Source organism: Melanotaenia boesemani, chromosome 9 (genome assembly GCF_017639745.1).
Source record: "Melanotaenia boesemani isolate fMelBoe1 chromosome 9, fMelBoe1.pri, whole genome shotgun sequence".
Lineage (NCBI taxonomy): Eukaryota > Metazoa > Chordata > Actinopteri > Atheriniformes > Melanotaeniidae > Melanotaenia > Melanotaenia boesemani.
Window position 1 is genome coordinate 12,175,806 of NC_055690.1, and position 24,577 is coordinate 12,200,382.

General features: G+C 38.5%; 1 protein-coding gene across 2 annotated transcripts in view; it reads right to left on the minus strand.

Annotated features, from left to right (window-relative positions):
- tenm4 (teneurin transmembrane protein 4) overlaps nt 1-24,577 on the minus strand; it is a 156,722-nt gene that overhangs the window by 44,780 nt on the left and 87,365 nt on the right. For both annotated transcript variants that reach the window (XM_041995265.1, XM_041995264.1), the window contains exons 10-18: nt 23,707-23,921; nt 22,398-22,608; nt 18,511-18,612; nt 17,723-17,917; nt 16,104-16,304; nt 12,390-12,575; nt 7,344-7,490; nt 4,834-5,050; nt 86-205 (exon numbers count right to left, since the gene is read on the minus strand). In XM_041995265.1, the coding sequence (XP_041851199.1) occupies nt 86-205; nt 4,834-5,050; nt 7,344-7,490; nt 12,390-12,575; nt 16,104-16,304; nt 17,723-17,917; nt 18,511-18,612; nt 22,398-22,608; nt 23,707-23,921 (1,594 nt within the window). The remainder of the gene's footprint in view (nt 1-85; nt 206-4,833; nt 5,051-7,343; nt 7,491-12,389; nt 12,576-16,103; nt 16,305-17,722; nt 17,918-18,510; nt 18,613-22,397; nt 22,609-23,706; nt 23,922-24,577) is intronic.

Genomic DNA, 24,577 nt, shown 5'->3' on the forward strand with positions numbered 1-24,577 from the left:
TTAGTGGAATTATATTGTACTTGTTTCCTGTTGTAAGTGTGCGTTTGTGGCTGTGTTGACTAACTGTAAAGAAGCAAGCCATTACCTTCCATCCTGCCTTGTGATAGTGTAACCATAAGAAGGATTGTTGATGAAGCTGATGTTGACTCCAACCAGTGGTGTTCCATCTGAGGTCACTACTTGTCCACGGATAACACAAGCATGGCTGTGTGAGGAGACAAACAATAATCAACACATAATCAAGTATATAAGTACAAAGCAAAGAAAGAAATAAAATGAAATTCATCAGGATTAGTCAAGTGGAAACAATATAAAGTTGATATGGACGTTGCTACAAATAATTTCTACACAATGAAATAAAAAAGCCTAAACTGAAAAAAAAACAAAATAAAACTAACTTCTCTGAGGACGTCTCTAGGGGTTTTTCTATCCAGAATGGAAGGATAATGAGATAAGAAAGCTTTTCTTTGCGTCTGCTCTAATTAAAAAAGAGGATTTATCTTTTCTATTACAGAATGCACGAGAGGAAAATAATAGGACTACAGATTGCAAGACTTGCTTGGCTGATTATCAAGGCACCAACAGATTTCCATAGTGACATCGGGTTTCCAGCAGCTGTGTAAATTAGATCTGATCATCAGTCTCCACCAATCAATAGTGGGAAGTCATCCAAATTCACCTTCCGATCTTCCTAAAGTGATGAGTCGAGACCTTGTTGTATCACGTCTCCCTCATCAACTCCTGCCCTCGTCACTATCAAGGTCCAACTCATGGTCAGCCACCGTTTCTGTAGTCGTTGGCAAAAATAGGGTCCCCAAACAAATGCTTTACTGTCACTTCTTTATTAGACCATGGCTATTTTAATACATTTGGGTTTTAAACACTGCAACGTACCGGAAACAATTAACACAAGCATGTTAGTAGCTGCCCTCAACATGTCCTTACCAGAGGCAAGATCATTCACCCCACACTATCCCAGTCCCTAGGAACCCAGTTTTATGTTAATTAGGCCACGTCTCCTTCAGAGGACCTTGGTTGTCCACTACTACACTGTAAATAGGCAAAGAGATCCTCCTCTCAATCTTTAACCTCATACATATAGATCTTTCTGGACCAATTTACATAAAACACCTTATAAATTTAACCCATCCGCTGTCTCTGATTAATCATTCAGGGTGTTAGTTTTTTGTAGAGTCTTGTTTGAACAGGAAATCATTCACATTTCCGTCAGATGGAGCTGTGAAATTGGAACTATCTCCTTCCTTGCTTTATGAGCCACATGGAAAGATGATTTCATGCTGTCAAGACAAATGATTTAAATATTGACATCAAATACAACTGAAGGAAAAAGCAGCAAAGTAAACGTAAAGACTTGACTGCAGAAACCTCTCAACATGAGATTCCTCTAGTCCAAGGAATTCACACAGTGAAGTGAATCTGCACTTTTTTCACACCTCCAGTTTATTATTTATCATCGGTGGAGGGTGAAGGTAGGACATGTTGTGAAAAGTAAACAGGTGATGCATCTTTACTCAGCATGACATATGTAAACCTAGCAGAGCTCCTAGATCCAAAGACTCTGGTCAACTAGTCCAAACCAGAGTCCAGACTAAACATGGAGAAGCAGCATTTAGCTGTTTTGCTGCAAACAGGTGAAACAAATTGCCAGTCTAGATTAAACTCTCACCAAATGTAGCCATTTTTAAGTCCAGGTTAAAAACATTTCTTTTCTGCACGGAACCTTTTTAACTTATCTTGCTTTTAATCATTTTAATGTAATTCATTATTTTATTGTGATTATGTGTTGATGCCTTTTACTATTCTAAATATCTGTAATGCCTTTGTTTTATGTAAAGCACTTTGAATTGTCCTGTACATGAAATGTGCTATACAAATAAACTGCCTTGCCTTGCCTATTTAATGTTCAGTTTTGCTTTTGACATATTGAACTTGAACAAGTCTTGAACTGACTCTCCAATAAATACCCTAAAAGCAAAAAAAAAAAAAAAAAAAAAAACTAAACAAACAAGCAAAAAACAAACAAACAAACAAAAACCATATTTGTGTGATTGCATCAGGTTTGCTGTTGAATATGTTCTTTTGGGTATGAAACTGTATGGGAAAAATAGGAGGACCAACTTATTATAGCAACATTTTATGAAAAATTCCTCCTGTATATCAATTTAACGCACACTGGCCATTTCAGCAGAGGCGGTTTTGTCACTCTGAAAGACAAATTAGACTTTTAATGAAACTGGGCAGCCTGTGGTGGAAAAAAGAAAAACAACCCCATATAAACACTGCATGGTTGTTAAGTTCTAAGAACACCCTATTTTACCAGCACGTAATACTGTGGAAACTATACAGTTTCTCATAGTATTTCAAATACAATATAAAAAGGCATTTCGGGCCTAAGTATAGAGAACTCTGAAAGAACAAGGCTAATGATAAAAAACACTACCATTACCACAGAGGCAACAAAAATATCATTATCCACACAAATTACTTGATTATAGGGTAACTCCTGCTGCAAATGCAGGCTTGTCACTGCAGACCTCTATTTCCCTGTCTCTAAGTTACACAGCATTTTCAGAGAGTAAATAGAGAACAATTGTAAGTAAACTGTCAGCTTTGCAAATACATCATGCTGCTAAAAGGGGTAGGATATACTCAGAAGAAAATAAAACAGGATTTTTTTTCTGATATTAATGGCTTAATGCTTATTAAAGAGTTCTAAATAAAATTATAAAAGTGCCTGCAAATGGAGTGGATGACTTCAGCCTTACTATTACAACCCAGCTATCAATCTTTCTCTAAACTGTTCCATAGACAAAGTCCCTGTTTACTATTCTGGTCAGCATTGACTGCTGGGCCTATGCAGTCAATTGTATTATGTGTCATGGCAGGAGAATCAAGACAGTGTATGTAGTGGCAGGTGCTTTATTCAGCGGCATCTTTCTAGCTTTTTGTGGTGGGAAACATCAGAAATAGCAGTCAAATGTGCATATTAGCATAAGGAAGTGGCTAGTGGATCAATGAAGAGATGATCATGTGACTAGTTCAGGCATACCAGGAAGGAAGATGCTGAGACTGCGCCTGTAAGGCTCATCTGAAGACCCTTGTCATAACTGCTCATATCTGTCAGTGGGTGGGGAGTGAATACCAACCATGAATAATAGATTATCACTGATATTTTTAGGTGAGCCGAGGCCGACAATCTTGCTGCTCATCTCTGGATTCTTCATTTTACTTATTTATGGCTGCATCTTGTGAGAGAGACAAGAGTATTACTCAACCCTCTACGCCTCTTCCACTGTCCAGTGAAGTACTGGAAAATGTTGAGTGGCTCTTGAGAGCCAGAAAAATGTCATTGAGGGAAAATGTTACACTGCTTCTCACAAGTATCAGCAGATATCACTACAAAATGTCTAATAAATGCGGACAGGGTTTGAGTTTTTATTGCAACAGATTATGTTCTTGTGTAATTTATATAAATTTCACCCTCTTTTTGACTGTAAACTAAGTGACCAATACTGTTTTATTATATGCAAACAAATATTAGAACTCAATCACCAACATGATGAATTCAAGCAGTAAAAACAGTCTTGTTTGTCAAAGCACACATTAAAGCAGAATAAAGATCAACTGATTTGCAAGCACTCAATATGAAGATGTGATGGGGGACTACTAGAGAAGGGACTCGTAAAAAATGATTTTGCTCAACTAAAAATAGTGTTGTCTGGAATTATTACTTTTTTGCAATTATTTAAAAAAAGGAGTCAAACAGACAAAGAGAAGCCAAAATTGTCTCAAATTGAGGACTTGCCATATTTATAAAACCATAAATTATTCACTTTTTCACAATTAATCTGATTTTCTGCTGATTTTGTGTTGTCTAATTATACTACATTACCATTACTATAATTTACAAAGATGAGAGATATACATAAGCAAATAGGATGCAAATAAGTTACACTCATTTATAAACAGTTAAAGATGAAAAGAAAAAGAGAGACAGGAAAATACATCAGGGTAGTCTCATAGGGTTTTGACTGCTATCCTCCCTGATATAAAATGATCTCATATTGCATATCTTTGGTGTCATGAGCTCTGCCTGTGGGAGTGGGCCTCAGATGGATTACAGTAAAAGTAATCACAATACATGAACATGAGATGTATTTCTTTCTGGGGAATGCTTCTCTCTTTTTGCCACCTTCTATGCATGTCCATCACCCTTCCTGCAGTGCATGCCACCAATCTCTTCCGATTTCAGTCTCCACTGCATATAGATGCTCCCACTTCACTTTTGTCTCATCTAAATAAAGACTGCACTTTAGCAACTGTTAAGTGTAGCAAGAATTGTTTTCACCTTGTGGGTCTGTCTGGATATCTGTGTCATCATGGCAAAATGTGGTCCTGGATGACTACTGTAGTGGAAACTACCAAATAATTTAACTTAAGTACTTTGTGTGGATAAAGATTATCTAAATGGTAGCACTGGAATAAAACAAGATGAAGTTAGGAAACTTACAGGTATGTAATGCTGCTTGACTGTTCCCAAAGGTGATCCAGTCTAAATTTGCTTTATGGTTGCTGCTTGAGTAAAGGCATTTCATGTAAAACCACCAATCCATCAGTGGATTGTATTTATGTTAAAATTATATTGAATGAATTCAAATATGACAAAGAGACAATTATGCAATGGGTTCACAGCCAAAATGACAAATACAACCAAAATATAACGTCTCAATAATCTAATACATGAAAGACAAGTAATGCTGAGAAAGAAAAGAAAATCAAGTTAGGGTAGTGTCTAGTGAGCATGTCACTCACTTGCCATCGAAGGGGTTAGCTCCAGGGATGATGTGAGTGCTGTCCCTGCCCACCAGGAAGCGCACTCGATCATAGAAAGTCTGCAGGTTGCTTTGTGCAGAGGACATCTGTGTCTCCTGGATGATGTCCAGGGGATCCGGGGATCCGACACACAAAGAGGTGGTGTGACAGGTTGCCTGCAGACAGCAGTCTGGATCCATGCAGTCCACCAGGCCATCTGACAAGGTCAAACAAGTCACACACAAACAAATTCATTTAACAGTATTGTACACACACACCTGAAGAAAGAAACTAAGCATATACACACTGCAAAGTTTGCTAAAGGTAAAGGTAAATTTCTGGTAAATTTTTTTTAATGAATATATTGCTCATTCAGTTAGCTTAAAGTAAAGTGAAAAATAGCTATACAAAATCAACATTTGTACTGACCACTCTTCCTTTTTGAAACACCAGTTCTTTGTGGTAAACTTCTGCATGACTTCCAGGCTGACTTTATGATGCTGACACCGGTGCGTTTTACACTCTTTAGCTTTTCTTGCTCCTTATATCAATGTAGATGGTCCTTTTTGACTCTAGATCTATCTCTGGAACCTCAGCAGAATGAATCTGGGGTGGCTCAATAAGAACTTGTCTGTATTTTGCAGTAATAAGGCCATCTTATTTCCATTAAATTCCCAGCTCCATTTGCAGAAATTAACTTAAACACCATAAACACTCTACTTCTGTTGTTTGTGGACATTTTCCCAAACATCCTTTGACAAACTACTTTGAATTAAATTGAAGCACATCAGGAAAGTCAAATTAGAGAACCTGCTGCCATTTTTCTACAGGGTTTTTGCAAGAACTAGCTATGTATGTACATCAAGGGGGTGACTTCCTGCCTGTAAGCTAAATATAAAGTACATATATCAAAATAGAGATCAGGAAAAGTTGTACTAGTGGTGCCACAATTTTACTGTAGTCTGCCAGGTCTTAGCTGATGATGCAACAAGACATTCATATTTTATAGTCTACTGAGCCTCCTTGGCTGACCATTGTTTCCAGTACCACATCCTTTCAATGTGTCAGCTTTTTTACCTGGACAATCATATATTGCATTTTTTATTTTACTTTCTTAAACAATGTGTAGAAGCATGCACTATATCTGTATGTGCTAATCAAAAAAATATATAATGATCAATAATGTGCAGAGGATAGAAAACAGCTGTCTAAGATTTCTTTGTATGGTATTGTATATCTAAATCATTAGGGCATTTTAGCTTTATTCGTGGTTCTCTATCAGCAGTTTAGATAAGATAATGCATACAAGAAAGAGTTGCTGTGTAATGCACTTTACTTGCTGAAGTGGGTCACTGGACTCCCCTATTCGTTCAGGGGCCTAGCCAGATGGGTGATAAAAATAAACTCTGCTGTCAGTAGTCAGTCAAACCTGCTGCAGCACCTTGCTTTTGCCAATGAGAGTTGTGTGGTCCCTCTAAAGTGATGGGTAGACAAACTGCCTCTGCATAAATAAGGGATGCTAGTGCATAGCTCAAGCTGAGAATGAGGTCTGGAAGAAAGGAAGTCACGTTTCCCACTTGGCCTGAAGAGTGGTGCAGCCCCCCCTGGCTGGCTCTCTGTGTGTGCCTGGCTGTGCTTAAGGCTAGTTAGAGGGGAGAGCAAAGACTTTCCTCTGGTGCCAGCGAATGTTTGAGGCCTCAGGCCAGGTACACTGCTTTTTAAACAAATCTTGCTATTGAGGTGACTTCCTATATTAATACTTCAAATTATGGCTTTCTCTGTTTTATCACCTGGCAGTATAACTTTAGTTACACACACACATGTATATTTATTTATTATGTAGACGGTGATGTCGCTTGCTGGTAGCCGACAGCCACCTTACTCAGTCACACACTCATTTGTCACTTCTCTCTCCTATAGTCATAAATAAGGAAATTAGCTGTACAGACCAAAACATCTTTTAACTGTAGACATGATTTCTCCTTGAATTTTTGATCTTAACAGAGATTATCACTTCTCTAAAGCCAGCTTGAAGTGGACATGTCTTCATTTTTCAACCCTGAAGGCTGCTGCTTCCCCATTTATTTGTTGAATGTATGCTAATATGTTTTATCCCAATGCTTGTGTGGGTTTTTATGATTGCTTTTCATTCTCTCTTCTCCTCTTTTCTTATTTGCCCTAAAAACCGCCACCACACCGCCCCCAACTCTCTCTCTTTCCAAGAACTGCTCAAGGTTTTGTCAAGTTTAAATAAAGTTTGCTCTTTGGGGTTTGGGCTTTGGGTTCTGTAACGCATCTCGAGACAATTTCAAATGTTATTGGCTCTGTACAAATAAAACTTGATGACCTGTATAAAATCACAACTGAGCCTGAAAAGCAATGAAGCAAGAACAGAATATTCGCAAGCACTAAGGTGGTTAATTTTATTGTCAAATCATGTCTGGTTAAGTATCTCTGTTGATGCCTGGCCAATGTCAGAAGACACTGCAGTGTGTCGTTTGCGATTTTACCTCCATCGTTGTCCTTGACATCACTGCATGCGGTTTCCATAGAGGTGTCACAGCCAGTGCCCCTCCAGCCCAGCTGGCATACGCAGTACCAGCCATTGTTACCCAGGGTGCACCTACCATTTCCATTGCACAAACCAGGGCAGCCCTCTGGTAACATAAAAAAGGACAAAGATCAGGGTCAGAACGGAGTATAGTATAAAAAATAGGAATGGGTAAACAATGTACACTGTGGACAAACACTAGCAATAACATACAAACACAAAGTTGGACTGCTTAATGATTAAGATTTGTAGCTAATAGTTCTCTGCTATAAGTCATGTAAAGATTTTAAATGGGTGAGAGCAGCCATTATGACCCTTATTTGAAGCTGATTAATTAGATACATCTTTTGGGAAGCTTCTAATATCCCTTTGCAGTAAAATCAGATAAGAGGGATTTTCTAAATCAATTTCCACTTATGACTACAGCAGATTAGCCTATACCTGTGTTACAACAGCTGGGTAATGAGAGAGGTGTTGTATATGATCGTATTTTTGCACATAATTGCAACGGTTTTTATGTAATTTTGTGCTTTAGCTGTTATTAATATAGTGTTATTGCTATTGCCTTGAGCAACAAGAATGAACTGTGTTCTCATAAAAAGGTCTAAATTATTGCTTGATAAATTACTCCCTTACTCTTCTTAGCAATCAATAAGATTATCCCCTGAGGAAGAGAGCATGTTCTGTCATTAACAGAAGTAGAGGGCTAAATAAAATAGTATGAAATAGATAAGGCTAAGCATAAATGCTTTATGCAGAGGTGGGCTAACGGCATTCTTGGGCTTACAACCCTGGGGGATTTAAAGCAAGCTACAGCAGAGTGACAGTAGTAATATTCCACTGTTTCACTTAGACAGGTCTTCACAAGGGCACAGATCAGAGGATTATCTTGCCAATTCTTCAACGCCTGTTTGACATTTATCTGGTACCTTATGATTTGGATCCTCTTGCTGAGTCAGAGGGTAAAATCTCAGCATATCAAGCAAACAAGTCTGTCACAGTTTGTGTTGTTAGCAGACTGCCTCAGTACAGAGAATGCCAAGCTGACCCATTTTTATCAAGTAAAGAGACTTGTGCAGCTGTTTCTACTGTATGCACTCGTACATCACCCAGACAGAACAGCAGTGGAAAAAAAGCAAAAGATGGAAAAGACAAGAGGCAGATATGGTGAATAGGAGATGTTTAAAAGCAAGACAGATAATTTGAGAGATGACCAGAGTAAGGATGGTTTCGTGGCAGGACTTAGTATAGCAACCGATTAGACAACAATCAAGATTTTTACTTACTTTGGCACGTTTATTTCATATAAATGCTGATAAAAATCTCCAAAAGCAGAAATAAATTTAAAGTTACTGGTTTAACTGTTACAAGTGCCTTTTAAATATTTTTAGATACCATTGTGTCCTCCAGTTCTCAATACTGTATAACACTTAATTGTTTTAGTTAAATAGTAAAATATTGTATATTTTACCCCACTGGCAATCAATTCATCTGCAGCTGTTCACTATTACTTTAAAAACAGTTTAAGTTTTTTTGAATGTGAACAACTGCTAGGAATATATAAATAATAATAAAAGGATAAACCATGAACTATAATAAAAGGCTAATGTGAAAAACTAAATGTTTTTCTCAGCTGCAGGAAAACAACAAAAAAATAAAAATTAATTCCCATTTAAAAGAGCAAAAAACATAAAAAAAAGGTTGATACATTATTTTGTCTACTAGATGTTTTGGCACTAGTCATTCTTATATTGAACAAATGGACAAAATAACTCTGGTTAGACCAGTGGAAAAGGATGGTTAATAAGCTTAGAAAATGTGTTATAAGGATAAATAAAGATCCAGTCTCTGTTGGCATCATTTCAACCTAATTGGCAGTACTTTCAGAGAGAAGCCCCTGCAAAGCTCAGCCCAAGCTGAGGATGTAAGTGTTCGATGAGCTCCTTTGGCAGCCGCTTTCATGACAGGTGGTCCATTACCAAGCACAGTAAGAGCAAGAGAGGGTGCTGGTGGCAGAGAAGCAGGGCTGCAGCAGAGCCACCACCCCCTGCTTGCCTAGCACCAACCAGACCACGAACTCTTTTAATTAGAGAGGATGCGGCCTTAGCCTCAGCCATCAGGCACTGCTCACAGCTGCACACTCATACATAATGCATGGCACAGGTTTATCAATACCTTTTTCCAACATCCCCCCTATAGAGAAAGAAAGGATGTCTGCAACCCAAACATCTAACACATAAAGAAAACAGCACAACTTGACTCAACAGGTGCGAAGGTGCTAAGTGGAGATTACTGCGAGACAATATGGCAAAAAAGTGATGAGAAGTGGGAGTCTGTGAGTTGTTTGGGGCATCGGGAGGTGCATAGCAGCTGGTTTACATCAGAGTATGGAGAGCATGGTGTGTGCATGATTTTTTTTATGTTGGTTGGAGTTACAATGGGAGGAGGGGAAAATAGAAGGAAGGAGGAATGCCATACCTTTCACTACCTTATCCAGATAGTGAGCTTGGGAGATAAAAGACAGGACATATAAGGGAGGTTTGAACAGTGCCACTTTCGTGACAGGACAGCAGGGCAATGTGTTAGTTTACATTACAAAAAGTTATTAAAAAATAATAGAAAAAAATGCTGCCATGAAGCATTGCAAGCATGCATTACAAGCAACACATCAAATATGATCCAACACAGAGGAAAGCAATGGAGATGGAAGAAATACTGGGGAAATCATGGAACACAGAGAAAGAAAAAGTTAGACAGGGAAAGAGCAAGAGAGTTGATAAAAAGTGCAACATTCAGAAAGAACATCTCAGTCTGTCCCTGCTTGTTAAATGCTGGGATTGGCAAAATGTCTCAAGGGAGTATTTTAAAAGCAACATGATTGATGCATTACCACTATTAAATCTCTTCAGCAATATTGTTCAGGAGGTCAAGATGTTCAACGAAAAGCTCTTTTAATTTTGACAAACAGCTACAGAAAATGAGTTCACCAGAAGCCTTGCCAGTACTGGGACCAAATCAGACCTCATGTACTCCACAGCATGGGGCCTGGGGCCAACACAGAGCCCTCTAATGAAAATTGATTAAAATGAGATCTTCAGCATCTTAATGGACAACACAGAGGAATATTCCTGTTGAGTGGGGATCTCAATATGGCCTTTATAAAAGACCCATCAATAATGTAAGGCCAGCATATAAAACATTCACAAACTGAGTCAAGGCTCTGTACTGAAGCAAAACTGCTTCAATATATGAATGAGAAAACTGAGAAAATGTATTCTTATATGTCAGAATGTCTCACAAGATTTTTCAGGTTTTGTTCCGACTTCTTTTAAACTCTTTTAAACTCTTTAATGTTTGAGAGTGGCAAATTTCTGATTAATGAGTGACTGCAACATGAGTAGGGGAGGTGGACTTTGTGCTTCCACTTCCTTCCCTTTGCCTGCATGGTTGTGTAATGCAGTTATAATAAGTGGGTTACAATGTGCAGCAGCAAATTAAAAAATAAATAAATGAAAAATAAAAAAGTGGTTGATTTTTTTTACTTGTGTTCTCATACCATAGAAAATATTAACATAATGTTGGTTGATGTATTGCTTTTTCTAACATATTCTGCTGAGTATATCAAACTATGACAATGGAAGAACACTCATGTTTTATGAGTGGTATATATTATTTTATTAAAACACAGGAAATGATGAAGTAAAGGTAATTTTTCTGAAATATATTAAAGTATTAAATGTAAAAAACGAATTACAAGAAACATTTAACTACAAAAAACCATCATCATCTTCACAAGAAAAGAGAAGAGAAGAGAAGAGAAGAGAAGAGAAGAGAAGAGAAGAGAAGAGAAGAAAAGAGAAGAGAAGAGAAGAGGAGTTGATGCGCACACACACAGGAACACAGAATGTAAAGTTGCAGTCTTGCAAAGCAGGCATCACAGTATGTCCTCTGGTCTCTGATGTTTAACAGAGGCTTGATAGCACTGAAATCATATATCACAAGTTAAGTGTTTTCAAACACTTGGCTTAATGAACTTTAATTAAACAATGAAACTATCAAACTTCTGAAATTCCATACTTTAACTAATATTATCTCCATGCCATCAGTGTGGCAGTGGGTATTAAAAACAAAGGGGATGGGTCACAAACAGAGGTCACTTACAGCTTTATTATGATACCAAATTAGCTGTTTTATTAATATTAATATATCTGCAGCCCAAAAGAAAAAGGATGATAAGAAAAAAAAAATCCTGAAAGCAGGAGCACCGCTCCTTTGAAAACTCCACCCTATAAACATATTCACAAGAACATGTAAGGTAGTGTTGAGTTTGTTTTAAAAAGATCTTATGGTTTTCTGTAGTTCTAAAATCTAATCACAGTAAAGAATTTGAATAAAAATAAGAAGAGTCAAAACTTCAACCGATGAAACTACTGAGAAACACTTCTAGAATGAAGTTTTTTTTATCAAAATTACAGAACACATAACACTTAATGGCTGTGGCAACGCCATGATTTTTTTTCAGTGAGCTAAGGTTGTTAATGTTGTTATGATAACTCTTGACATGCAGTCAAGGTCTTGAAAATGTAGCTTCTACCTATGATCTAGAGGAGCAATTGCTAGCATAAACATAGCTTAAAGCGGTGGTTGACCTGCTCAGAATGACTCACATGTCAGCATTAGGAAGTAATTGTAAATGGGAAGGGAGCAAAGAAAGAGATGAAGAAAAGGATGAGTAAAATGAAAGGACACCTTAGCACATTCCCACATTAAAATGCATGAAGGCAAACCTCAGATCCTTGAGTAAACCTGTTCATGCTTTACTGAGTTGCACAAATTCAATTAAGCATGCTTTCCCCTCCCTTCTCCAACTGGACGCTTCCCCTCACACGTAGGCAGAGTGGCAGCATAAACGCCTTTGTTGGTCTCCCACATCCCTCCCAAACACACAGACATATACACCAAACCAATCCCCCACCCCAAAACCCAAAAGCTTGTCCCATCATACCAATGGTGCAGTGTTCTCCGTTCCATCCCGGGCTGCATTCACATTTGCCATCCTTGCAAGTGCCATGCTCGTTGCAGCGTGGGTGACACGCCCTCTGGTCACACCCAGTGCCCATCCAGCCGTCGTCACAGCGACAGGTGCCTGAAACACAAATGCCATGGCCACCACAGTCCGCTGCACAAATCTCTGTGGGAGACAGGGACACAGAAAAAGACAAAAGAAGGGGACGGGGGAAGACAGATAGAAAGGAGGGGGGGTAGAAATGGGATGGAAAGGGAAGACAAGGCGTTGATGGGACAAGGCAACAAGGGTGAAAAAAAAGACAAATCCAGAAGTTATTGTGAAAGAAAGGCGGCCACGCTCCAGTACCTTGTCTGATGGCAGCTGAAAAGAAATTCCTGCACCTCATAGGGGCAATCCTTTTTGACAATACAAATCTAATAAGTCCATTACCCAGAAAAGACATGGTTTGTGGTGGCCTTAGCAGACTTATTCTTTTCCATACCTCTACTTCTCTTTGTAAATCCACATTTTAAACCACCCACATGTTAAAAAAAAAAGACAAAAGTTCTTGAGTTGCAACAAATGTATTAATTATTTAAACACAATCATCTCGATTAAACTAATTTTTTTTTCTCCCCAAAACATGCTGAGTGAGTAGCTTTGCAACATGCTCTGCTCTGGGTTACAAGCAAGAGGCACAAATCCATAGAATGAGTCAAGGCATAGAATTTCAATATGCTGTTTTTATTCTCTTTCAGTGCTGTCTACCAAGGAAGAAGCACATTTTTGGACTGAAAGAGATTGAGACAGAACCGTAGTAAAGCCGGGCTGATGCTATTGTTTAGTAGCTGAAAGACCTCCTTGACTGGGGGTGCTAGAGCCTGGACATTACCTTCATCTCACGAGCTCGGAGGAGAGCATGACAAGCTGAAAGTTCAAAGAAATTAAACACTGACAGATTACTTTTGAATCTTATTGAAATGTTAACTTCTTTATTAACTATTTTGTAGTAAAAATGGCTTATTAGTGTGGGCAACAGTGAACAACAGTAACCCTGGCTTATTAGTCAAGCCAATTCAAACTTTACCACAGGGGACCAAACTGTAGGTAAAATCATTTAATAAGTTAATTACTACCCTCACAGTACTTATTTTGCCACTGTTAAAAATTGAATCTGAGCAGTGCTTTCAGCCACGAATCATAACATGACATTACCTAGCTTTTTAAAAAATAAAAAAAAAAAGTCCCAGCTAATAACAGATCAGCACAAAATATGCAAAACCTAATCTGAAGTATGATTTATTATGTATGCTAGCAGGATCTGAATAGCTGCCTACAAAGAAATTTTAGCACAGAAACACATAACTTAAAATCACTGCATATGCAAATACAAAATATTAGAGTAATATCTAGTTCCTGAGGTCTGCTGTTAAACCATTTACTATGGAACATTTTCCACATGCTCTGAAAGAAATATTATATGTGGCATAAGGTGCTAATGAACTAAATGTGCACTCTGAGTGATCTCATTAACACAATGAAAAAAGGAGAAAAAAACAGCAAAACCACAACTGTTCGCTTAAAACAAAGGGGAAACCTTTAAAGATGGATAAATATGCAATTACAGCCTACAGGCAAACCCTTATTATCTAGCCAAAGGAGTTCACACTGAGAAATAACCCCATTCCCATGTGCACTAAAAGACCATGTAAACAAACTTTGCTCTGGGTGGGAGAATGGCAAAAATGGCTTAAAAACACACACAAAAATACATAAAACCTCAGGCATAGTTTTATAGCTACTAACACTATTATTGCAAACTGTATACACCTAGGTTATACTATTTCAAAGCCACATGAGAGAATGGGTTTGTGACATAAAAAAAGTTTTAGGGATGAAGCATTACACAATCATGAAATATATATTGATAGTTGTGTGTGCACCTTTCTTTATTTCCCAGTCTGTAAGGTTATAGGCAGCTTGCTGTAGAAGCCCACCACATAGCTTAGTGTTGTAGAAAAGCTCTACAATAAACAGAATAAAGGCAGGTAAAGAACCAGCTCCCGATAATTTACAGAGCTTTTTCTTCACGAGGCAAACTCAGACTAAATGCTCATTTCCTTCCAAATCCTTAGGATTACCTAATAGGTCATTGCATGTGCTTGGAATACAAAGGAGATTTATGAATCTCAGAGACTGCTGTGCAACAACTCCCATTTCAGAAGTATTTTGTAAAAAATGTGATTATCAACACATGAGCATAGTTCAAAAAGTGTTATGAGAAGCTATAATTTGCTGAAGAACAGCTATAGAATGCAAATATGGTTTCACATGAGCATTTATTATGGTGGAAAAGACTTGCAATATAAGGAAAAAAATATTCTTCCCTTGATTTTTTGCATGTGGTAACACTGCAAATCAGTGATGCTAGAATGCTAGATACCTGCATTTGACAGCTCTACGGCAGCCCATCACTGACTTCATTAAGGTTTTTAGTAAAACCATTCTTTATTAAATGCGTGCAAGCATGCCTCTTACAGAGCTAGAACTACATTTTACAGGACCTTTGTCATCCTTTGAGCCTCGAGATGGAACATCCAAGCTGTAAAACTATATTTTATGCTCAATTCCTTGACTACCATGAGAGAACACTCTCCATGGACACAATGAACACAATGGGAACGGTCCTCCAGAGCAAAAAGTAAATGAAAAAAAAGGAGAAAGAGAAAAAAAAGCTATCATCAACTGTGAACCTGCACCAATTTAAAAATACGGAGAATTCAAGAAAGAGCATTAACATATTCTCACTGACAGTAGCCCTGCTAAGCATGCTTTTTTATCCTTTCTGCAGCTGCCACCTATCCATGTGGAAACTGAAGATGAATTCATTTGTAAAAGAAATAGATTAAGAGTAAAATCTGATTGCTAGTCCTGGACTCCTAACTGATCACAAAAGAGAATAACTGATGCATTTATGCAAAACCATTTTCTTTTTAGAACATCACTAATGTTCACTTCTGTGAGGAGCCTGCCAATTATTAAAGTTGGATTGAATCAAGCAGAGAAATAAATTTGGGCTCCAAGGCATGAGGATTTTTTCACAGATGAAGTGACAATGATGTTGGCAGTTGGGTTTAATTGCTAGTTTTTACGTACTGAAGCTCTGAACACTGGAGTGAGAGAAATTGCACGAAATCAACAGAATTTGATTGCTGTTGATATCAAACTGATTTCTGACTAAAAAAACGGAGGCATTTATTGTGAGCATTTTTTTTTAAGAAAATCAAAAATTGTTGCCTAGCAATTACCAAAAATTCTATGTAATTTATCAGGGAAACAAATCAACACTGAATTAAAACTGTTTATTGCAGGTTGTGACTATAAAAAGCTTTAAATATCGACAGGTATTTTTTACTTGTTAATGCTGACTCCTGGCAGTTGCTTCCTCACCCAGACTTTATGTCCCTAGTGGCTATTGCCTTCTGGATTGGCTGGGCTGATCTAGCCCCTGGCTAACTTTTCCTTGTGGATTGTTCTGACTTTTCATTTCATATCCACCCCAAGTTACAATTAACAGTAAATGAGAAAATAACCCAAGCGTCCTTTATATTGCAATAAAACCATTGTAGTCTAATGTACTGTTTTTGTAATCAGATCTAAATCAGTCTGTAAAAATGAACCAATATTTATTCTCATACTGAAAGTATTTACCTGTTGAACAGTCATGGCCTGTCCAGTTGGGATCACAGCTGCAGGTTCCGGTATCTGCTAGAAAAGCTCCGTGTCCAGAGCACTGGTCCATGCAGGAAGCCCTGGGGCTTTCACATCCTGGCCCACCCCAACCTACAAAGCAGTGGCACTCTCCCTGGACGCAAATACCCCGGCCTGAGCATGTTGGATCCAAGCAGTCCACTGGAAGCATTTTAAAGAGTAAGCGTTAAACACACATATCATTTGCTTTTTATAAGCAGCCAGGCATCTCTATTTAAGCCTGTGTAGAGTGAAAACTGTAGTGGGTTGCAGCTGCGGGAGCAACCAGCTTAGCAAATGAACAATGAAGGTATAGAGGGACACACACACAGACACACACACACACAAAAAAAAATCTGTTTTCCTGAATCTGGAGAAAAGATTTACATAGGAGCAAATTAAATGGCTGTTTGCTCTGTGGGTGTTATGGCACAGACCTACAGGTTCTACCCACGCTTCAGCTGGCAGCCTCCCTTCATTTCATAGAACAAAAAATCCTTATAAAAATGGTAGATCACTTAATGAAGCAACAATGATGCCTAATTCAAAGCAAGAAAGACTGAAACCTGCATAACTGAATGTAAAGAACAGTAAGGTAAAGCCTGAAGCAACAGCCACACTTCCTAAGGAAGAAAGCATGGTCGGTCCTAGTTTACAGATCAGGAAGCCATGCACTTGCTTCACTCTGCTCCTTCTTTATTCTGTATTGTATCACTGCTCACTGCATTCATTCAGTTACCATGCTAATGCCAAATTAAAGCTTATGTCGCCTCCTTCGTAATGTTATCAAATTATTGTTCATTTTGTAAGGGGCAACTGTCATGGGAGAATACGTTCAGAATATCAACATTCTATCCACAAGACAATATCAGCATGGTACACACAGATGGCAAATGGGCGCCAAGTAGGAGCAATGTCCAGCCACTGAGAGCAGTAGGCCACGTCATGGCAGGTCCCCTTTACCATGACATAAATGGTTATAAAGGCTGTTGTAGTAAGACAAACAGGATCTCTTGCCTCTTAGCAGATGGCTTGGGCACAAGACACAAAGATCAGAGGCTAACTGACAAGAAACTCTCTCCTGGCAATTAATCATTGTGGCTGAAGGTCACATGGAAGAAAGGTAAAAATGTTAAAGGGCCCTCATCCACATTCTCTTCCACTCCTTATGGCTAGCACTCCACCTAAAATAGAATGGGGGCCTATGGATGTCAGAAACTCCCATTTATCAAACTCCCAGGGTCCATTTTTCATCTTGAAATGAGAGCCTTCAAGAGCTGACAAACACAATGGCTCCTTCAATCTTATCAAGTCAAGCATTATCCACCAACGAATGAAGGTGGAGTTCCTCACAGAATAACATTAAACTTTATATCTGAACTTCAAAACAATAAATGTTATGTACTGGTAAACATATTGTCATATCTATGAATTAAACAGTCACCTAGGATGATAAGGTTTCATGGGAGTAATGTTCTTACAGGATGTCCTGTTTTAACAACAAGAGACTGTGAGATTCCAATTTATTAGAGAAGCCCAATGCGGAGTATTATTAGGTTTGGACACACTATCACAATTACCTTCTTCACAGTTTTCCCCTTTGTAGCCAGGGTTGCAGATACAGGTTCCTACGATGCAGGTCCCATGGCCACTACATGTGACATCGATGCACTGGTTGGTGGGAACGTCACATTCTGAACCCTTCCATCCGCTGTGACACATACAGCGACCTTTTAGGTATTGACCATTCCCGCTGCATAGTACTGGACAGGAAGCTTTGAAAAGAGCACAGAGCATAAATCCATTTGAATGGTCCCTCCAACTGCAGTTTTAACAATCCTTAGTGTGTGTGCTAAATCCTCCATCTGGCAATGAGAGTCTGACCAAACTATTCATAGCTTAATAATGGCTACTAAAAATGAATTAAAACAAGAGAAAGCTGAATAAAAGTGTCAAGTATGGTGCGCATCAACACATGTATTACAGATGGCAGTTCAGCATGTGTAAAGATAAATCCAAAATAAACCTAGTGGTTTTAACACAATGCTTAAACTTGATTTTTTTTCTTTTGGGTTTGTTTTGCTTTGTATTAACAAAGGAAAGCCTGAGCTAATTTATTCTAACGTTCTTTATACAGCAGTCTAGAAAATTCTCTTATATGCAACTCAATACTCAACTAAGGCGTGTGGGCAAAAAATGAGTCATTTGGAGTTATACATCTTAATTTAATGGAGAAAGATTTGAGTCAGTTAAAAGCAACTGTGAGACGAAACTGCTTTATTCTGGTCATGCAGTGAACATAATATGGCCATTACCCTACAATATATCTGAATGATAGCAATTATTAAAGGTATTATGAGAGACTCACCTCGCCCACAGTCAGGTCCTTTGAATCCTAAAAAGCAGTGACAAGTTCCAGCAACACAGTCACCATTTCCAAAGCAGTTGCTGGGACAGTCATCAATAGAATCTGCAAGACAGCAATCAGATTTTCTAAGTAATGTGATTTCCAAAAAATTTTCCTCCCACTCATTTTGTTTGGCTAATTACAGTTATGAGTACCGGCTCCATCAGACTCAACATTTACATTTCACAGTGTTCAACTTCTTTGAACGTTACTTATGTTTCACAAAAATGGGACAGTTCTCAAGTAGAGCAGATTAATTGTGATTACTTATGCTTCTACTAAAGTTTACAAATCCATTAAATTATCAGAATTTCCTAAACGCACTGGATGTTAAAAGCACCACGCTAGAGACATTTGATTAACTTAATTTGGTGCACTGACTGCATGTTGTGTGATTATCTGTCATAATATTTCATAATATTTCATGTAGCCTAGGGCATTTACTATGCAGATAGTGGTGTTGATAAATGTGTCATGTGCACAGAAAATACAATAACTCAAATTGTATATAATGATGGTGTGTGTTCTGGTTTATGAAACCTACAGAAGTTTGAGATAAGATTGCAACGTGTCATTCAATGTAGATATTTATGGAGAGCAGCAACACATTGACGAAACAATGATAAGATGGCAGAAAGGTACAGTATTATGTATGTTCAATGTTATATGAGAGAAATCACATAGTAAAAAAATGAATGCATTTTCAATCAAAATTATGCTGAATTTGGCATTGTGGTGTTTACACATTGTATGCAATATATCATTCTAATTTATTTATTTGCATTTTTTACATATTTTTTTATGTTTTGTATGTGTTTATTGTCTGTTAAATTGTTTTTGCAAGGCCACATTGTAACTAAGGACTGTATCCTGTTGTATTTTCCTGGTTAAATAAAAGTTGACAGATTTAAGTTTGTGTGATAGATGCAAGAAACTATTGTAAATGAAGTTTCTATTTAAGGGTTTTAGTGAAGTCAAGTTAAATTGATAAGATAAAATAGTAAATGGAGGATATCTTGTGTGAAGCAAGAGTGTTTGGAACATTCTCCATAATTTTCTTTATATATTCCTAAAACCTTAAATCAAATAAATTGGTTAAAAAATTATTTCTATCACAGTACAATGTTCAGACACTGGCTTTTATTTGAAACACGATTGACCAGTGATCTCTGAGGACAGCAGCAGAACTCTGAAACATGATGCTCACTGAATTAAGCCTGAAATGGTGCTGAAAAATATCCAATCTTGTCCACTGCCTTCAGGCAGCACAAACTCTGAGGCAAAACTTATTGAACAAAGAATCTCTTGTACTCCACAAAGGGCTCGAAATGTGAGCCTTGGATTCAGCTTCCCCTTACCCTGGAGAGTCAATCATCACTGAGGATGCAATGTAAGACAGAAAAAAGACAAAGAAAAGAAAAAGAGAGGGAGCAAGAGATGCAGGGAGACCAGAGATACAGTGGAATGAAGAGAGGGGTGGGCAGTGAGCAGAGAGATGCTACTGCTGTTTTTCGGGGTTTCAGGCTTTCCTTTGCCATGTTGGGTTGGTGAAGGGGATGCAGGGAAGACTATCCCCTAGTGTGGTGGATGCAATCAGCAGTTTGGTGGAGTTTGATGGCCTCCAACTACAACTATAATATCAAACTGTAGAAAGGGGCCTGCGCTATTTTGCACAAAGCAAGGGGAGCCAGTGGTCTATAGGGCAGAAAGGTCATAGTTATAAAAATAAGATATGGTATGAGACATAACACAAAGGACATAACAGAGTTTTGTGGTGCATATTTTACAGCACATACATATATAGAAACAAAAATACTTCAGCAAGGTTTGCAAAAAGTCAAACTACAATCCACTGAAATATCAAACTTGCAGACATTCCACATTAATGTGCCTATTATGAGTTTATTCTCTCAGTCTTGTATACATATTCATTTGCTGAACAACATAAAACTTGTCAAAGATGTTTAATTGAGTAATAATATCTGTAGTACTCTGATTTAGTAGAGTACGCACTGCATATGTCTATTGCCTGCTATTCCTCTGAGAGCAAGGAAGGGAGGCCATGAATATCTCTTAGCCACACACTCAACATAGGCCAACGAATAAATCATGGATTCAAGCAGAGCTTCATTGAAATTCATTACCCTTCATATCAGGGGAGCTAACTATTGTGAGTCTCTCTAGTTGGTGAGGACAGAGTAGCATGCAGAAGGCTGGTTTAATAAGCAACTTGCCATGCTCTCAGAGGATGCTCAACACCTTTGAATGAGGGTTGGTTGTGCAAAGAAAGCAACTCTGCGATGGAGTGAGGCAGGATATAGAGTGGGACTTTGGGGCTGGGTCTTTACTTCTTTTTGCTCTCCCATCCTCTGCATAGGGAGCCATGTCTGAGTTGAAGCATGTCTGGCACCAGGCAGCAAGGACAAATGGCTTCATGCTCCAGAGGGTTGTGATACAAAACATTCAGTAGGACACATTTCACATCGCCATGAAGCCACAGCCAAGTAATGAGGAGCAGCCCAGATTAAAGACACAGACTCTATCCCCCCCAGATATATTGTGTCATGACTACGTGCAGCAAGAAAATCTTTCATTTGATACATGTAAAGAGCAAAAGGTACCTCACAGGTAGTAAAATGAGACTTCTTTCCTTCCATCGCCAGAAACACTAAAATAATTTTACTGTGAGTGTCTTTTAAACAATGCTGCTTGTGTTTCACAGTGTGTCTATTCTGGATATTGCTCACATATATTTCTATACCTGGGCTGCTCTATTTGAAGGTCAACTCCATCCCTCCACGGCTCAATACAATTCAGGCAGTTGGTGGATTCAATTTCTGCTGAAGGGCACTTAACCGGTGACCCATTTTAGAAGGGCCCCTCTGCCTCCCTCTGAGCTCCTGTGAGCAGATCAGCTCTGATACAAATGAACAGAGGCAGAATTTTTGCTCTGACTAACTCTGCCCCACCCCATCCGTTGCTCAGAATACCTTATCGAGTCATGTTTTTTTCTGATGCAAACCACAGGAGGGCTTCATGCACATCCAGTCAAGAAGAAATAAGCGAAAGTAAACATGCTGCTCTGACTCTGTCATGTGTCATATCATATATTACGTATTGAATTACAGCTGTTGTTGGCACAGCAGGGGGGGTACAGAGCATCTTGCCTGTCTCCACTTGGTGTTGAGGACAGCCTCTCATCGATCTGCTGCCTGGCACAGCCCCCTGTCACAGATGGACTCTGGCCCAGGAGCTTTTAATTAAAGAGCATGTGAGAACAGCTCCCAGCTGCCATCCCTGTGAAAGTTGACACCTCGGGTCCTCTCACACCTTGCTTGATACAGCAGTGCTAATCAAAAGCGCTTAAGGGAGAACAAAGAGGAGTGTACAAAATGAAGTCACTTCTACAAAAGATGGATGTATGTGTAGAACACAGACGTGTGCCACTCCAAGTTAGAGTCAAAGGAGAGAATATCTTTCCTACTTTGATATATGGAAAGTGGATGGAAATTGGAGCAAACTGTGATCAAAAATGCAACTAGCGGGAGGGTACAATCATGCTTTAAATTGTATGCAAATGTTTCTCAGAAGCTGGACCCCTTATTCACTTGTAAGACACTCGGGCTAATGAGGATATTATGATCTCTCAATGCCATACTCAGTATCCTAGCAGGATAGCACCGATGTCCTGATTTTTTAATACGCAGCTTCACCTTGATTAACCTGCACTTCTTCAGCTACTGAAATCAACCAGCCTCTTACTCATGCCCTGAGTCAGTTCTGTTTGCTATAGGTGCTGCTGGTTGGTGTTATAGAGATTATGGATTGCTGTTACAGGTTACACTCACCTATGGCAGTGGTAAGGAAGGAGACAGTTTCAGTTTCTTTCCCATCATTGTAGATGGCCAGGTGCCAGATGCCTGAGTCCATGTACTGAATAAAGCCTGTGTCGTGTGTGGTGATGGGTACAAGACTTCGCTGCATAGCCACAGGCCCATCCAGACCATGGATATCTTGGGCTAGGAGCCGCCGCCCATCCAAAAGCTCAACAAAGTCAAACTGCAAACAGACACACAGAAAGTGAGAATGACTGATGAATGGACCAGACATGCCATTAGAGTGACACATGAGACGTGAGTGCTTTCAGGCCTCTTTACAAGGGAGCATCATTTAGGCTGCATGAATAACTCATCGTTCTGGTGGAGCTTGAGTTAAGTCTTGCCACATCTTGGATGGATGGACTGTGATAATTTCATAGTTCAAATAACTTAAATGAAAGTCCTGTTTGAAATTATCAAACTGAAACAGGGAAGCAGGGGAATTAAATGTAAAGTTAGTATTTACCAAATAACATCTGCACTGATTTGCGTCATATCAGCAGTGATTCAATGAATACCAATGAGACAGCATTTCCTTTTCATCTGTGTAAGGAAGGGAATCTTGACTCATGTTTAATCAGTCACTGGATGAATACTGCACTCTAGATTATTTTCTTTGAAGTAAAATTAACAAGAAAACTGATATTTCAACAGAGCAATGAATCACACTGGACATTGGTGCAAACAACAATAATGCTATGTACAATTTGTTGAACTACAGCTGCATTTACAACATTAATCTGAAGTGTGTGAAGCATGCAGTGAAATATGATTAAACATATAATACATCTCATTCTGTGAAACACATAGATGCGAAATTGGTAAAAAGAAAAATCTTGTTCTTCTGGTCCCTGAGCCTAATATCACTTTGTATTTCATTGATGGAATGAAATGAATAACATGTATTGTAAATCCAGTCCAGAACGTGATTCATAAAGAAATTTATTAATTGTTCTGTATTCGTGACATCCTCTTACATAGCTAAATTTGTTTTTAACAATTTCATGATTTATATACTATGGCAGAGGGATAACATAAAAAGAATTGCAGGCATGAGTATAAATTATTTCACGCAGCATCACATTTATAATTTACCACTGTCTTTTCCAAACATATCATAAAGCTTTAAAAAATGCCCCGATGCAGTAAACATTTAAATATGCAACTCAATGTACCCACAACATTATGATTTCAAATAGACTTTTCATAAAACTAGTAAGAACAGCAGACTAAATCCTGTCAATGTCTATAGTGTAAGGAACATCTTAATATTTCCCACCTGTGTGTGCGATGGAGGAAGGCCTCTTCTTCCATATATTCCCACTAAGGCATCTTTGCTGAGTGACACATTAAACTTCAGGTACATGGGGTGATCAATGAAGACCTGGGATCTCCAGAAGATACCTTGAGGAATCTGCTGAGCGACCTTGCGGCCCACGTCAATCTCTCCCATATCTATATAGCTGTCATCTGGGAACAAGCTGTCCAATTTGCCTGCATTGCACACAGAGTAAATCGGTCAGAGAGATCACATCATTAATCCAGCATGTGGAGGACAGAAGGAGTCAGTCTGCTGAGGCATGATAGTCTGACCATATCACAGACATTTAATCACACTGCTGACAGCCAGGGCAAAAATATAATGAATGATCCCTATGGCCACTGCCAGCAATTACCATTTTCACTGGAAAAGAGATTACAGAAGTTAAAAAAATATCTGACTGAATATCATTCAAAATGTCTTGAATTGTTATAGGTTGATTCTTCTTAAAAAGCAAAGAGAGAAAGGATCAACCTGCTTATTTTGTTGAGGTTAAAAGACTGAACATATGGCGTGAACATTGCATGAGAAAAACTGCCAAAATACAACTGTTTTAATACTGTGATAGCAAGAAGTAAAAGTAATAAAGTCAAAGTAGTAATTATAGTGGAAGAGGATTTCAATTGCTACTACCTGCTTTGGTATTAGCTCATCTACTGGCAAAAATCATCCATATGCTCCAAAATACAACTTATATTGGACTCTGCGGGAATGGCAACATCTGTTTGGCTGTGTAGATGAGCTAATTTCAGCAGCAATGTCGACTACAGCAGACATCCATACAAACTACCCATAGGACTTGGAAGCACACACGGCTTTAGGTTACACG